The 15237-nt window shown below is 41.8% G+C and overlaps 1 protein-coding gene across 1 annotated transcript in view; it reads left to right on the forward strand.

Moving 5' to 3' along the window:
• CCDC13 (coiled-coil domain containing 13) overlaps positions 1–15237 on the forward strand; it is a 103846-nt gene that overhangs the window by 82497 nt on the left and 6112 nt on the right. The window contains 1 exon segment of the mRNA XM_036739621.1: positions 5694–5848. Coding sequence (XP_036595516.1) covers positions 5694–5848 — 155 coding nt within the window.

A 15237-nucleotide genomic window follows, 5' to 3' on the forward strand; every position in this document is an offset into this window, starting at 1 on the left:
AGATTCCTGTTGTGACTTGACCAGGCAAGGCCCCTCCTTTGGCTCACTTTGTTCCCTCAGGCAGACAAGACAAACACGTCCCCAGCAAGAATCTCTGCTCTCTTGGAAGGCCCACGTGACCTTCTTTGCCCTTGTGAGTGCTATTGCCAACCGTCCTGGAAATCTGGGGGCTTCCATGCCCTTTCCTCCCATTCCCTCAAGGACTTCAACACTAATCATAGCTGCCGCTTCTTCTGTGCTGTAACATTTATGAAGCACTTCCCTCACCCGAACCCTGGGATGGTAAATAGTGTAAAGGTAGAGATGAAGAGACTAACGCTCATACCTCTAGAGGGACTTGTCTGTGGTCATGCCACTAGCCAGGACTTGAACTCAGAACTCAGCTCCCAAACCAGAACTCTTTCTGATACACTATGCTGAGACTGGCACACACTCCCCCTGGAGGGACAGGACAGAAAGGGGCTGGGTCCTTGGCATGTCTCTTTATAAAAGAGGGCAACTTCTTCTCCATCAGCCATTGCTGTTAGAAGTGGCTTAAGTCACTGGGGCTGACTGAGGGATGGATTTGTGCTCTCCCTCGACCAGTTCTGTGTTCACTGTCAGTTCAGAATGCTGCCTGAGCCCCTCCTCAGTGCAGACCCCTGCTCCAGGTACTCTGGGGAATAGAAGGGAATTAGAAGTCTGCTCTTGCTCTCAAGAAGCTTGAGGTATAGTTGAGGAGAGAGGACATATACAGAAAAACACTAGAGATACTTTTGTAAAATTCAAATCTCAAACTGAGTTATAAAAGCGAAGATCCTGGGAATTGTAAGGGACCTCAGGGAACATGTATTCCATTCTCTGTCCAAAGCAGGAATCTTTTCTATAGCATCTCTAGCAAGTGGTCATCCAGCCTCTTTTCAGATACTTCCAGTGATGGTGATCTCATCCCATAAATGTCCCATTCCCTATTTGGATAGCTCTGATTCTTAATTAAGTTTTACCTCTTATTGAGCCAAAATCTGCCTTTGATAACTTCCTCCTAGTATTTATTCCTAGTGCAGTCTTCTGAGGCTGATCAGAACAAGGGTAGAATCAATATAATTGATGGCCTTTCAAACAATCTCCTCACCATCCTGTTATCTTCCTCTAGATAATTTGCCAATAAATACTTTTGGTGATAGTTGTGATGGAGGGGAAAATGCAGAGCCAGGGACTAATCAGAGTCAGGAGTAGGATCAATCAGGAAAAGCTTCCTGAAGGAGGTGAGTTTGGGAGGAAGTAAAGGACGTGCATGAGAGGAGGGGCATAAGGCATTCTGGTTGGAAGAATAGTGTGAACAGAGATGGGGTCTATGTTGGGACAGGGTAATACATGGCAAGATTCATTTTTTCTGGAGCTGAAGGTCCATTTAAAGGCATCATGAGAAATGATACTGACAAAAATGGAGAGTTAATTGGTAGAGCGACTTTGAAAGTTTGATTAACTTCATCCTCAACACTCCTAAAGAATGTTGATTTCATCCATATGGGGTGTTGTCTCCATCTGTCGAGATTGCGACCCCTACATACTATTCATTCATTAAACAAATATTTATTAATGTTGTGCAGATTTCTGTGCCAGGCACTGGAAGACGACACAAATTTTAGATTTTTACATGCTCAGTGTCTTTATCAAGCTTCGAATTTAGTGGGAGGGAAAAGATATACCCATAAATAACTATAATATGCATCAGAGAAGTATGAAAAGGTGCTATATGAGGTCCTAGAAGGAAAACCACACCAACAGGGGGATGAGGGAAGGCTTCCTGAAGGAGGGGCATGGAAGTTAGTCTTTGTTTTTATTTAATTAAGTTTTTATTGATGTCTTAAGTGTCTTACACCATCATAGTTATTCGAAGTATCCCTCCCACACCTCCCCCAGTCTGAGTGTCATCCCATACAACAAACAGTATTTTTTAAAGAGGAAAAAAAAATCAGCACAACTGATCAAGATATTGAAAAAGTCCAAAAACTTGCCAAAGGTGTAACACCTAACTCCCACCTTCATGAAAAGGTGAGCTGAGGGTGTCCTGAGGTTAGTCTTTAAATCATAGTTAAGGATGGCTTAAAAAGGGGGAGATGGCATTCTAGGCATAGAGGAAAGTGAGCAAAGACACAGAAGTGGGAAAGGGCAGGGTGCAGGATAGTTTCAGGTGTCAGCATGACCTATAAATACCCCATAGATAATTGGTAAACACAGGATTAGAACAAGGGTTCTTAACCAGTCTTTGTGTCATAGACCCCTTTGGCAGCTTCTGGTGAAGCCTATGGACTCCTTCTCAGAACCATGGCCTTTTAAAAATAATATTTTAAATTTGGAACTCAAAATCTTGTGGAAATGAATGTTGAAAACTAAAAATAAATAAATTAATAATTTAAAAAATACTTTTTTCCTCATTGTGGAGATTAACATTTATTTTTTGTAGGATCGTAAGTTCCAAATTTTCTCCCTTTCCCCTGCCCTCCCCCCTCCCTAAGATGGTAAGCAATTTGCTATAGGTTGTATATGTGCAATCATATAAAACATATTTCTATATTAGTCATGTTGTGAAAGAAAAAACAGAACAAAAGAAAAAACACCAAAAAAAATTAAGTGAAAATAGTATGCTTTTATCTACATTCAGACTCCTTTGGTTCTTTCTCTGGATGTGGACAGCATTTTCCATCATGACGCTTTTGGAATTGTCTTGCATTGTTGTATTGCTGAGAAGAGCTAAGTCAATCATAGTTGATCATTTCACAATGTTGCTGTTACTGTGTACAATAGAACCATATTTTCAGATGAATAAAATAAAATACATAGGTTTACAAAAGAAACCAATTATATTGAAAGAAGGTTGGAATTTTTTTCCATTCAAGTTCAAATCAATGACAGACTCTAGGTTAAGATCTCCTGGACTAGAGAGGACAAATGATAAATGTGGTAATCTTCAGCATACAGGTAGAGTAGAGGAGCCGCCTGGGTATCCAGGACACCTTCCCTTCCTTAGTACTACTATCAGTTTGTAATAAGAGGGAAAACCTCAAGCCGATGCTTCATAGGTACACACTGAGTCACTGGGGCCCAAGACCAGATATGTCAAGCTGATTCCTGTTGTGACTGGCTATATCCCTGGCTAATTCCTACTACTCACAGAAAAACAAGACCAACAGACCCATGACACAGGATCCCTGTCGTCCCAAAACACAGCACTAACAACCTTAGAGTCTGAATCGCAGACAAAGAAATGAGAGGGAGATACACAAACTCACTCATGAAGATATGCTGGCTAGACCACCCTGATGGCAGATGCCCTCCAGGTTATGATTCTGCCTCAACCTCCCTGTAAATAGTTTCTCTCAGTTGTGTTATATATTTACTTTGGTTTTGTCCAAAACCAAAATATCTGTTCTCTAGATTTTCTGGTACCTAACATGGATCTTCTTTGAACCACTGACACTGGAAAAGGATCCCAGAACAGCCAGACCAAGACAAACAATAGCACATGTAACTTTAATTGTTTGTAGTTTACCTTTATTTTAAATAACCATTTATTTATTTATTTTACATTCTTTTAAAAGAAGTTTCAGTTCCAAATTCTCTCCCTTGCTCAAACCCCTCCCCCACCTATTGAGAAAGCAAATAATATGCTACCCATTATACATGTGAAGTCATGCAAAACATATTTTTATATTAGCTATGTTGCCCAAAAAAAGCAAGAAAAATAAAAGTAAAAAAAAAATACTTCAGTCTGCTCTGAGTTCATCTGTTTTCTCTCTGGAGGTGGATAGAATTAATTTATCTTTCCTTAAAAGAAAGGATGAGTGTTTGTCTTATAAGTTACTACCAATGGTGGCCAAAATTTTCATCTTGAGTTTTGTTGCCATGGAAAGTAGTATTCATTTATATGGTTGCAGTAAATTGTAGCACTGTTGATTTATAGCTCTCTTTCTCAGTTTTATCTCTTCCTTATTTGAGAATCAGGACTAGCTTTATCTCATAGAAAGGTTTGGCAGATTATCAGGTCTGTGTTTTGTTTTTGTTTTTGAAAACAAGTTTATATAGCATAACAATTTTTATTGTTGTTACTTAGTTGTTATACAGAATACAATTTTAAATCCATCTGGTCCTAGAAATTTTTTTTCTTCCATAGGAGTTCACTTATGAATTGTTCAGTTTTACTTTTAGTTAGCTGGCTTTTAAGTTATCATCTTCATGTTTTGCTAATTAAAGTATTTTACATTTTTGTAGCTGTTCATCCATATCATTTAAGTTTTCAGTTTTGTTGCCATATGATTTGGTATCATAATTTCTGATGTTTTCTTTATTTCCCCCATTTGTTATGAATTCTGTGTTTTAATTTTTTACTTTATTTGACGTCTCTCTTTTACAAAACTAGCTAATTATCTATAACTTTTCTTCATTTTAAAAAAAGAATCAGCTTTTTGTTTTAGTAGTTCAATTCTCTTTTTTTAAATGTTAGCTCCCGTGAGTTCTTTGTGCCTTTTCATGTGATCAGCTTTTTATCTGAGAAATATGTATATTCTCCGACATACCAATTCAGAAGTCTCCATAGAGCTAACAAATTGAAATTTTCCAACATTTTCTTCATGTCTATAATTTCCTTCTTGTTTTTGGATTTATTGAGCTTTGAGAGAGGGCATGCAGGACATATACTAGGAAACACAAGTAGTGGAGGATGTAATGGGGAGTAATGTGAGATAAGGCTGTAAAAGCAGGGTGTTACTAAATTGCAAAGAACCTTGAATGCCAGGATAAGGAGACTGGATTTTATTTAGTGAGCAATGGAGGCTTCTTGAGTAAAGAAGTGCCAATCTGATTAGAGCAATGCTGCTAGGCAAGTTCATCTCTCCTTCCCCCCTTTCCCTAGATATTTTGGGAAGCATTCGTGAGTAATCTGAATAGCCTTAGCAGCTGCAAGCAGAGGGAATTGTGGTAGACTGTGATAACTGGGGAGAGTGAAAGGTTACCAATTCTCAGTCCTATATTTACTGTTTATGGGTATTATAGTGTTAAATGCCATCATCTCTTCTGAACCTCTAGACACATGATAGGTACTGCTAATGCAGGTAGGAGCTGTACCACCCTGGTACTGGAGGAAAGATGGTAAGAAAAAGCAATCTATCCCAGGTTAAACAGAGGTTGGAGGCAGGGAAATTTTTGCAACCATCCAAGGTGGGTGTAATGAGGACCTGAATTATCTTGGTGTAGGTAGGGGGACTAGAGAAAGGAGATGGGGATGTAAGAGATTTTACTCAAAGAAGCTTTTTTAAAATGTTACCTTTTGTAGCTGCTTCACCAAAAGTTTGTGTCCAGACACCTGCTATGCATAGAGCCCTGTGCTTGACATTGAGGAATAAGACTAATTCCTAGTTGTGCAACCTTGGCCAAGTCTATGACTTACCTTCTGTGAGCCTTAGGTTCCTTTTCTATAAAATGAGGCGGCTAGACCCGATGGTCTCTAAAGTCACTTCCAGCTCCAGATCTGAGGATCCTGATGAACATCATTTTAGAATTTGAGCATGATTAACCAGCAAATGAGATGCCCTGGTGAGGAAGCCTCAGAGAATGAAATGCCTTAAGAGAAGCTAGAGCCATAGCTGAAAGAGAGAGGACACTCTCCAAGGGAGGGTTGAGAAAGTAAATTTAGGTCACTTCTGTTTGTGTGTCAGGGTTGATGAAGGGAACAACAAACTTCTGGAGACCGACAAGAAGCTCCAGGAGGAGCGGCATAGATGTGTAGTTTTGGAACAGCAGCTGGAAAAAACCAAAATGGACACAGGCAAATCTACAGCTTCCCAGAAGTTAGCAGCACGGACCAAAGCAGGTAAGAAGCATGAGTCAGTAGCCGAGAAGTCACACGGCTAGAGACAGGCTATGGGAGAAAGCTTATTACTTGCAGTAAAGTCTGTTTCCTATGTATGAGTTCCGTAGGGAGAGACAGAAGAATTTCTTAAAAATTAGAGCGATCCCAGGTGGGGTGGTTGGCCACAGGAGATCATGAAGTCCCCATCAGAAAAGGTCTTTAAGCACAGGCGGAATTGCAAGGTTGTTCCAGTTCAGATATGAGCAGGAGGAGATGGTCTCTGAGCTTCCTTCCAACTCTAAGGTTCTAAGAGTCTGTGATAATTTACTTATAAAATGTTAATCTTGAAAAATTAATTCCCTTCCATAAGAAAGGCTTTTTGGGGGTTTGGTTTTCTATTTTTCACAGCTGGAACAACTGGGGTTGTCTCTAGAGATAATAAAAATAACTTGCATTTCTTTCTATAGCACTTTAAGGTATTTCCTCACAATAGTTCTGAGAGGTAGGTAAAGCAAGTATTTTGTTATCCACATTTGACAGATGAGGGAACAAAAACAGAATGACTTATCCAGGGTCATGCAGCTGGTGAGTCCTCCTCTTGTCCCTAAAAGTCTCCCAGTAGAGGCTCTGTGACCACGTCTCAGAGATGTCATAGAGGAAACTCCTGTTCAGATACAGAATTGGACTACATGTTCTCTTGAGGTCCCGTCTCCCTGAAGACTTCTGTCACTAAAGTCATATCCTTATTAACAAAGAGAGGGCATTGCAAAGACCCTTTGTTGACCAACATTTTATTACTAGAGATAGAAATACCGTAGGAGCCCAGGGATGCAGGCAAGATGTGGGGTCATTCTCTGACCCACCCCATTTAGGTGCTCCTTCTCCCCTCCAGGTACACCAGCGCTTAGTGGTACAGTGAAAATAGCACTGTGTAGAATCAGAGGACCTAGGTTTGAATCCTGGCTCTGGCCACAACTTGTAGGATTTATTACGCTTTTTCAGCGGGCAAGAGTTCTTAGGGAACCTGCAACCATAAAAAGGTGCAGGGGCAATCTTTATAGAAACTAATAGGGCATTAAGGGGGGGTGATGTGTCAGTTAGGTGTTTGGGGGTGGGATTAGGGAGTGGTTTAGGGCATGTTCAAGGAGTAGTTAGTTCTTAAAGGAACAGGCACATTTAGTACCTATTGCTCAGGCATATTATCCAGAATTCTCTGGGAAATAGCCCACAGCAGGGTTACTGGGGGGTGTGGTCTTTACTGTGAAACGTCACTAAGTTCACTCTAGATCGGGGCTAAAGGAGAATCTTTACGTGGTTTCTTATCTAGGGTCTTGTTAGACAAAATACTGTCTCTAAGATACATGTTAGAAAGGTCAGTGAGTAGTAAATATGGTTATGACTCAGTGTACAGTCAGTTGTCAGCATCCGGAATTCCATCTATAGCTGTGCATAGTTGCTTACCAAGGAAGAAGCAGGGATAAGTTGGGTCATGCTGCCCTTTAGCTAGAGAGAGAGATAGCCTGGGTTAAATGTTTTGGGAACAAGATGTGTTTATGAGAACTGGATTTATTTTGAACTTGGGGTTCAGGCACAGGCACCCAAGCAGAGGCTGTTAGGATTTAGGGTCCAAGCACAAACACCTCATCAGGGTGGCTCTGAACAAGTCATTGTACCCTTTGTCTGGACCACATTTTCCTCATCTGTAAAAGGGGTGGAAAGGACCAGTTGATTTCTAGCTCTGGCCCTACCAGGGCCAAAAGTTTCAGAGAAAAACAGTATGATGAGGACTCAGAAACGGTCATTGGGTTTTAGCAGTTAAGTCTCTTTGTCACCATGTAAAAAGCAGATTTAGCTAAGTGGTGTCTTGGAAGCAAGATTTAGAAGTGATTATGAAGTGAAAGCAAGGAGTGTTGAGTTTTTTTAAGAGTTTTTTTGTTATAAAAAGGGGAAAAAAGCATGACAAGCTAAGGAATGATAAGGTTAGGTGAAGGCTTCTTAAGCATCTGAGATGGAACCAGTTGATAGGAAGAGATTTCCACTTTACCATGCTTCCTTTCCTGTATGGAATGGATGCTGGCAGTGGGACTATAACACCCAGAAACAGTAAAATGTAGGAATGAGGACTGGCAACAAGTTTCCTCTTCCCCCTGTTAGAGGCCCTTCTCATTTAGTGCTGCTGAGCCAGGAGGTCTGGTGAACACTCGTGTCATAAACCATGACATTTAGATCTGGAAGGTACCCCCTCATTTTATAGATGAGGAAGCTGAGGTCCATAGCGGTTCAGAGATTTGGTCAAGATTATATTGGTAATGAGTAGTGCAGCTGGGATTCAAATCCAGCTGGCCTTGACTGCCAGTCCAATGCCCTTTCCATACCATGTTGCCAACTCGAGTGCTCAGAGCTGGTTTATGGAATTCCTTAAAATCCTGCTCACTCCCCAAGATCTGTATGAAATTTCACCTAGCCGAAGGTGAAATGGAGAGAGGAATTAGAGGGTACATCACATTTTAAGGTCTGTCAGCATCCATGAAAAGCTATCGCTGGTGATGAAGTAATTAGACCCCCTGTAATTTATTACCACTGAAATATGATAATCTGCTGCTATAAATATGAAAGCTTCACCAACACGGGTAAAAAAAGAATTCACTGCAGGATGTTAACATTTTATCCCCTTGATCAGACTCTTTTATGGCTTATGGACTATAATCCTGTAAATGCCTAATACCATGAAACTATTCACATTCCTGGAAAGAACTTCTCATTTTATGTTTAATTTAATGAATTAATAAAGCCCTAAAACAGAGGGTGTTACTCAGAATAAAGTATTGATTTGCTAATAAATCACCAGCAGAGATTCTGTTGTTCTCCTAATAAGTCTTGTAGACCCAGATTAGGGTCATGAGATTTAAAGCTGGAAGGGACTTTAGAACCCAGAACTCAGAATGTCGGAACTGGAGGGACTTTAGAGGCTATCCAGTGTCAGGGGCCATGGGGAGATCCCAGGAAGCCCATGAACTGGGGGGATCAAAATTATATCTTCGTTTTTACTAACCAACTTAGGAGTTCTTAACGTGTGTGTGTGTGTGTGTGTGTGTGTGTGTGTGTGTGTGTGTGTGAGAGAGAGAGAGAGAGAGAGAGAGAGACAGAGAGACAGAGAGAAAGAGAGACAGAGAGAGACAGAGAGACAGAGAGAGAGTTACAGAGTTAACTGTATAAAGAGTATGTGTGTGAGAGAGTGTATGTGTGTGTGAGTGAGAGTGTGTGTGTGTGTGTGTGTGTGTGTGAGACCCCTCTCGAAGTCTGGTGAAACCTACAATCCCTTCTCAGAATCATATTTTTAAATACATAGAACAGAATACATAGGTTTACAAAAGACACCAATTATATTTAGAGTCATCAAAATATTTTTTTAGAAATTCACAGCCCCTTCAAATCAATCCATGGACATTCTGGGCTTCTATGGAACCCAGCTTAAGAACCCTTGTTCTAACTGAACTTTATTATCTCCATCAATTTCAAGTTAAAAACAAACCTCATTCTGCAAAGAGGTCCATGGGCTTCACTAACCTGCCAAAGGTGCCTGAAACACACCAGAAGAAGCCAAGATGTCCTGCTCTAGTCCAAACTCCACATCTTATAGATGAGGAAACTGAGGTTCAAGAGAAGGCAAAGGATTTGTCGCAGCCCACGTTGCCATATGAATGTATCCCTGCTCTACACCCTCTATGACAGTGCCTTTCTTCTTTTAATTGCATTCTCCTATCCCAACCATTGAGCTACAACAGTCCTCCCTATCTAGGACATGGTTTACCTTTCAGAATCGCTGAAACTTTGGTAGAGAGCATGACTAGTCCCCCACATTGCTGGGTCAGCCTTTCAGTTTTAACAGCTGCCTTTTGTGTGTGTGGGCCCAGGGTGGGGAAGAGGAGGAAGATGGCCAACTCTGTGTAATAACAAACCCTGGGGTTCTCTTGCATTTATTGATTATTACACCCATCTGGCCTCCACTCAAGTCCTTCTGCAGTGTCTTATGTCAAGGAGGTATCCAGGGGTCTTGAAAGCCATTTCTGACAGGTCCTTCCAAGCAAGAAAAGCCTGGGGACACAGACTTAGTGATGGAATCGTTTACCTTTTAGGTAGGACCAGCCTACCTAAGGATGGATAGACTCTTCAAAAGAGGGTTAGCCACTGGTTTAGTAACTTTTTTGGCCATGGCAAAACATCCCATCAACAAGTCAGTCAGTCAACAAGTATTTATTAAGCACTTATTATTATGTGCAAGGGTTAGAAGGCAGTGGTCTGCCTTGGTTGAGGGAGTAGTTACTGAGTCATGCAAAGATAGTGCTTTCAAGGCATCTTATAAAGTAAATGCTTCCCCACCTTCAATTGTGATCCTTCCAAGTTCCCAAACTAGAGTTAATGCAAGGTTGCCTCAATGGAGTCATTGCTACAACCATGTCCATGAGCTGTCAGTCTCATCAATGGTAGCCTATATACTGCCTCAAGATTGGGCAATCTCTCTCTCTCTCTCTCTCTCTCTCTCTCTCTCTCTCTCTCTCTCACACACACACACACACACACACACCCTGAGGGGCTGGAGCTGGGAGGGGAGGTTCTTCTGCTCCTCAACCCAGTTTTCCATCTGCAGATCTAAGTTTCCTCTCTCGTTGGTCTTTCTTGGACTCATACAACAAATCATCTTTGGTGTCGTGGAGCATATTGGATGTGAGTCAAAGGACATGAGTCTGAATCCTGGTTCTAATATTCACTAGCTGCCTTACCCGTAGCAATTTCATTTTTCTTAGAGAGTGCTGGACCTGGACTCAGGAAGACCCAAGTTCAAATCTGGCCTCAGATACTTACTAGCTGTGTGACCCTGGGCAAGTCACTTAACTGGAGAAGGAAATGGCAAACCACTCTAGTATCTTTGCCAAGAAAACCCCAAGTGGGGTCACAAAGAGTGGGACACGACTGAAATGATAGTAATTGAACAGCAATTTCGTAGCTGTGGCCTTGAGCAAGTCACTTGAACTATTCGCTTCAGAATGTGATGGTAAAGTACGGGAAGACTAGAAAGGTTGGGGGGAGGGTCTAGGTGAGGCAAGACTTTGAATGCTAAAGAGGATTGTTATAGTTAGTCCTGGAGGTGATAGGGAGCCACTGGAGTTTGCTGAGGATGGGGGTGGGTGTGGGGTGGGGGAGCATATGACATGGTCAGACTAGTGCTTTGGGAAAATCTTTTTGGTCCTGAAAGGGGGACAGATGAGAGTTGGGACGGACTTGAGGCAAAAGAGAGTGGGCCACATCAGGAGTTCATAGATGTCCCTCACCGCTGGTCACATGTAAACTGAATGACCACTTGCCAGGGATGCTGTGCAGGAGAGCCATGCTCAGGTAGGGCTTATGTCTGAGGTCCCTTCCAAATTCTGTGATTCTCTGGCAATCAATACTCAATTCCTGTACATCAAACTCTCTTTTCATTGTTGACTTCCCATCATTATGGTCTCATCTTTTACCTCTGTTTCTTCCACCTTTCATCATCACTTCCACCTGTCCCATGATGTCTTTAATACTTCATTCCACCTGCTTGTTAGGGCTTTATTTCCTGCCTGGATAACAGAGCCACTAAGGTAGGGGCTCAGGCTAAGAGAACATCTCTGTTTGGGGAAATCCACTGTGCTGACTTGCATCAAAGCCAGAACTTCAAGTTTCTGGGTGAAGGGTGTTTTCTATCTTATGAGTGCCAGAATTCTAGCCCGTGCTTGTCACCATTTAAACTATTTCTTAGTCCCAGCTATTTATTTTTCCAGAGGGCAACAGCTCAGTGCACTCAGTAGCACAGACCTTATTTGACAGATGAGGACACTGAGGCTCAGAGAGTCCAAAAGTTTTGCCCTGAGGTTATAGATCATGTTAGTGGACAATTGGAATCATCGGGTACTTGACAACCATAGGATGAATGAAAAAGCCTGTATGAAGTGCCTGGTCTGTGCAAAGTACTGTGCTAAGCAGTGGGGATGCAGACAGAAAAGCAAGATGGTGCCTGCCCTCACGGAGCTCATGTTCTATTAGAGGGGATGCCTACAAAATCAGAAACAAAGGCTCCATGGTCCTCAATGGACAGTGACAAAGCAGATGGGAACACACTTTCTTTAATGCCATTTCCGCAAATAAAGCTGTGTGCCTTTCTGACATTGAACCATTTGATGATGGAGTTTAGTGACACATGTTTTTTTTTTCCCTGAGTCTTCAGTAATTCTAGTTCCCAAGGAGATGGGGGCTTTGGCACCTGCAGAGGAAGTTGCTAGGTCTCATCTCCACAAGGGTTGCTTTCCTGAATGATGACTGTGGGAGCTGGGCTAGAAGTAGGACTACCAGTATGGGAAGGGGAGGGAGTACTGCTATTCCAAGGGCTCTTGGCCTTAGGTGCTCATCAATGGATCATACATTTATAACTGGAAGGGACCTTAGAGGCCCTCGAGTCCAGCCCCCTCATTTTACAGATAAGGAAACTGAGGTTCAGTGATTTCACATAGGGAATAAGTGTGATCCTATGATTTTTGATCCACAAAGTGCTTTCTTTACAAAGGCCACACAATACTTACAATGCATGAAATATTATTCCTCTTTTGCGGACAAGAAAACTGAATCTCAGAGAGACTAGGTGAGTTTTCCAAGGTCACATAGTGAGTGCTGGAGTTGGAGTGGAAACCAGATCTCTTGACTCCAAGACCAATGCATTTCTTTGCTACACCAGACAGTCCTTCCAAATCAGTAATCCAGACCTCTCTCAATAAACATCAGGAGAATCAACCTGAAGGAGTCTGTTTCCACCTGGGTGAATACCCCAGGCTAGAATGGGTCAAAAGGGCCTACTTGGTGGAACAGTGAAATGGAACCCCTTGAGGGCAAGGAGTGCTTGGTTTTCATCTTTGTTCCCCTACTGCCAAGCCCAGGGACTTGCATATAGTAGGTCCTTAATATTCCTTATCATATTGGGCAAGGAAGGATGAAGGCACCGGCCAGTCCAGGTCTGGTAATCCATGGAGACACATATAACAGCCTCCTGCTCTTTTCAGGCTTGCTAAAATGGGAAGCTGACGACAGAGCGGCTCTAATTGCTACCCATGCTTGAATGCTAATGTTTTCATCCTGCCCCATGCTGAGCATCCTGGCAGATGACTGTGGATAGAATTCTTGCAGATCTAGCAAATGGTGAGGGCCTGAAAACTCTGCCCTGCAATATATATGCAAGGAAGAAAAAAAGATCACCCTTCCTTCTGCATAAATGAAGCCACTCTTTGGCTCTGGGCAGCACAGACATTCTGGCTGGTCTTGAGATTAGAAGGGCCCACACATCTTATCTGGCATTCAGTGTATCTTTATTCTCTGACATCCTTCAAATGTCCCATCTGTTCTCCTTTCCCCCTTTATTCTTTCTGAAAATGAAAACCTTCCAAACTAATTAAGGAAGACATATCCTTTCCATATTGATAGGTAGCAGTGACTCCTGCAGAATTGTAGCCTGTCAGATTTGGAAGGGATGTTAGAATATAGAATGCCAAGGCAGTGGGGAGGGGAGGGGGACCATATTGATCACACTGATAAATGCTTTAATAATATTAACAACGATAGGAGACGTTTATATTTGATGAGTAGTACAAGTATTATTCTATTCACAGAGGAAGATGGGGCTCAGATAGATCACATGATTTTCCTAAGTGACAGAGCTGAGACTAGAATCCAACTGGTCTGACTCTAGTCAAGTGGACATTGGAAAGTGCTTAGCACAGTGTCTGGCACATAGTAGGCAATTAATAAATGCTTGTTCTCTCTTACATTTGAAATATAAGGAAAACTGAGACCCAACTAGAAAATGTGATTTGGCTAAAGACACATACATAGTTGGCAGCAGAGACTCCACACACCCAGTCCAGTACTCTTTCTATAAGATTTTTGCAGGTTGAGTGGTATTTTGTTTATAATATCTATAGCTATATATTTATATCTCTATCTATAAGAATGTGATTTTGAACAGTGGTCATAGCCACTCTGAGGGGACATGAAAAGGCAGATAAAAGACCTCTCCCTTTCTTCTCCCAAAAAACGATCAGCCTCTAGCCCCCTGTTTCCTGCCAAAGTTCTATACTTATCACCCTCACTTCCCCACCCACTCATTCACTGCTCAGCCCCCTCCAGTCCCACTTCTATCCCTATGTCTCTCCTGAAACAACCTTCTCTAGTCACCCTGATTGCCAAGTAGAAGACATCCTGGTCGCCAAATTCATCGGCCCTTTATCATTCCTCATCTTTCTCAATTATCTGTACCATCTGACACTGTAGACACACACCCACACACACACACATACACACACACACATACACACATACACACACACACATACACACATACACACACACACCTTGTTTTCCTGGATACTCTTCCATTGGTTTTCATGATGCTGCTCTGTCCCAGACCTCCTCTTACCTGACAATGCCTTCTCTGACCCTTACCCTGGCTCCTCATCCCTTTGTCCCCTAAGTATCATTGTCATGTTTATGATAATAAGCCTGGTATACATATAGGTGATTTGTATTAGAGGCTACACACTCTTGAGGCTGTTCAGGTATCAATTCTCAAGATATTTAAAAAAGGAAAGGATTAGAAAAGTCACAGACCTTATTCCTTCTTGAAAAGCAACTCAGAAAATATTGACTACTGGCCCATGTATCTGCTTTCCATCTTTAGAAAATCGTCCTGAGAATAATCTACACACATCTCAGGGACATCCATGGTAAAGGCATGAGAGGGGGACAGGGAGGTTTCCACAAGTAATATTTTCTAGCAGACCATGTGTGTGCTGACACAGAATTGATGAAGATGCTCACAGAATACAAGGTGCTATGGTGTTTATTGCTTTTTTATTACCCTGCCCAAAATATGTTCACTAGAACAAAATATTGCCACAAAGACTCTCTTCAAGCAAGGCTTCTCACATGCATGTCTTAAAATCATATAAGATCACTTAAAAGATAGCTTTAGTGAGCCTCTAATTCTTAACAGCAAGTGAGGTATAATAATAATGATAATAATAACAAAAATAATCATGTTTGTATAACACTTTAAGGTTTGCATGGCACTTTACATCTGTTAGATCCTCACGTCAATCCTGTGGAGTACAGGTGTTTGTGCGCAACACTGCTAATTTTGTCAGTCCCAGGACGCTGAAGAGCCTACTCAATAAAGTCCATAATCCTTTTTTAAAAAGTACAGCCTAACCATCCTCATGAAACCAACGAAGTGGACAAAGAAAGCCTCTTGTCTTTCTAAACTCTAATGTTCGTTTGGACAGACAGTCCATAAAGCTGGGCCATCTTGGACAGACACTGTGGGTGAAGAATTATCCAGA

This window comes from Trichosurus vulpecula, chromosome 9 (genome assembly GCF_011100635.1).
Source record: "Trichosurus vulpecula isolate mTriVul1 chromosome 9, mTriVul1.pri, whole genome shotgun sequence".
In the NCBI taxonomy this organism is placed as follows: Eukaryota; Metazoa; Chordata; class Mammalia; order Diprotodontia; family Phalangeridae; genus Trichosurus; species Trichosurus vulpecula.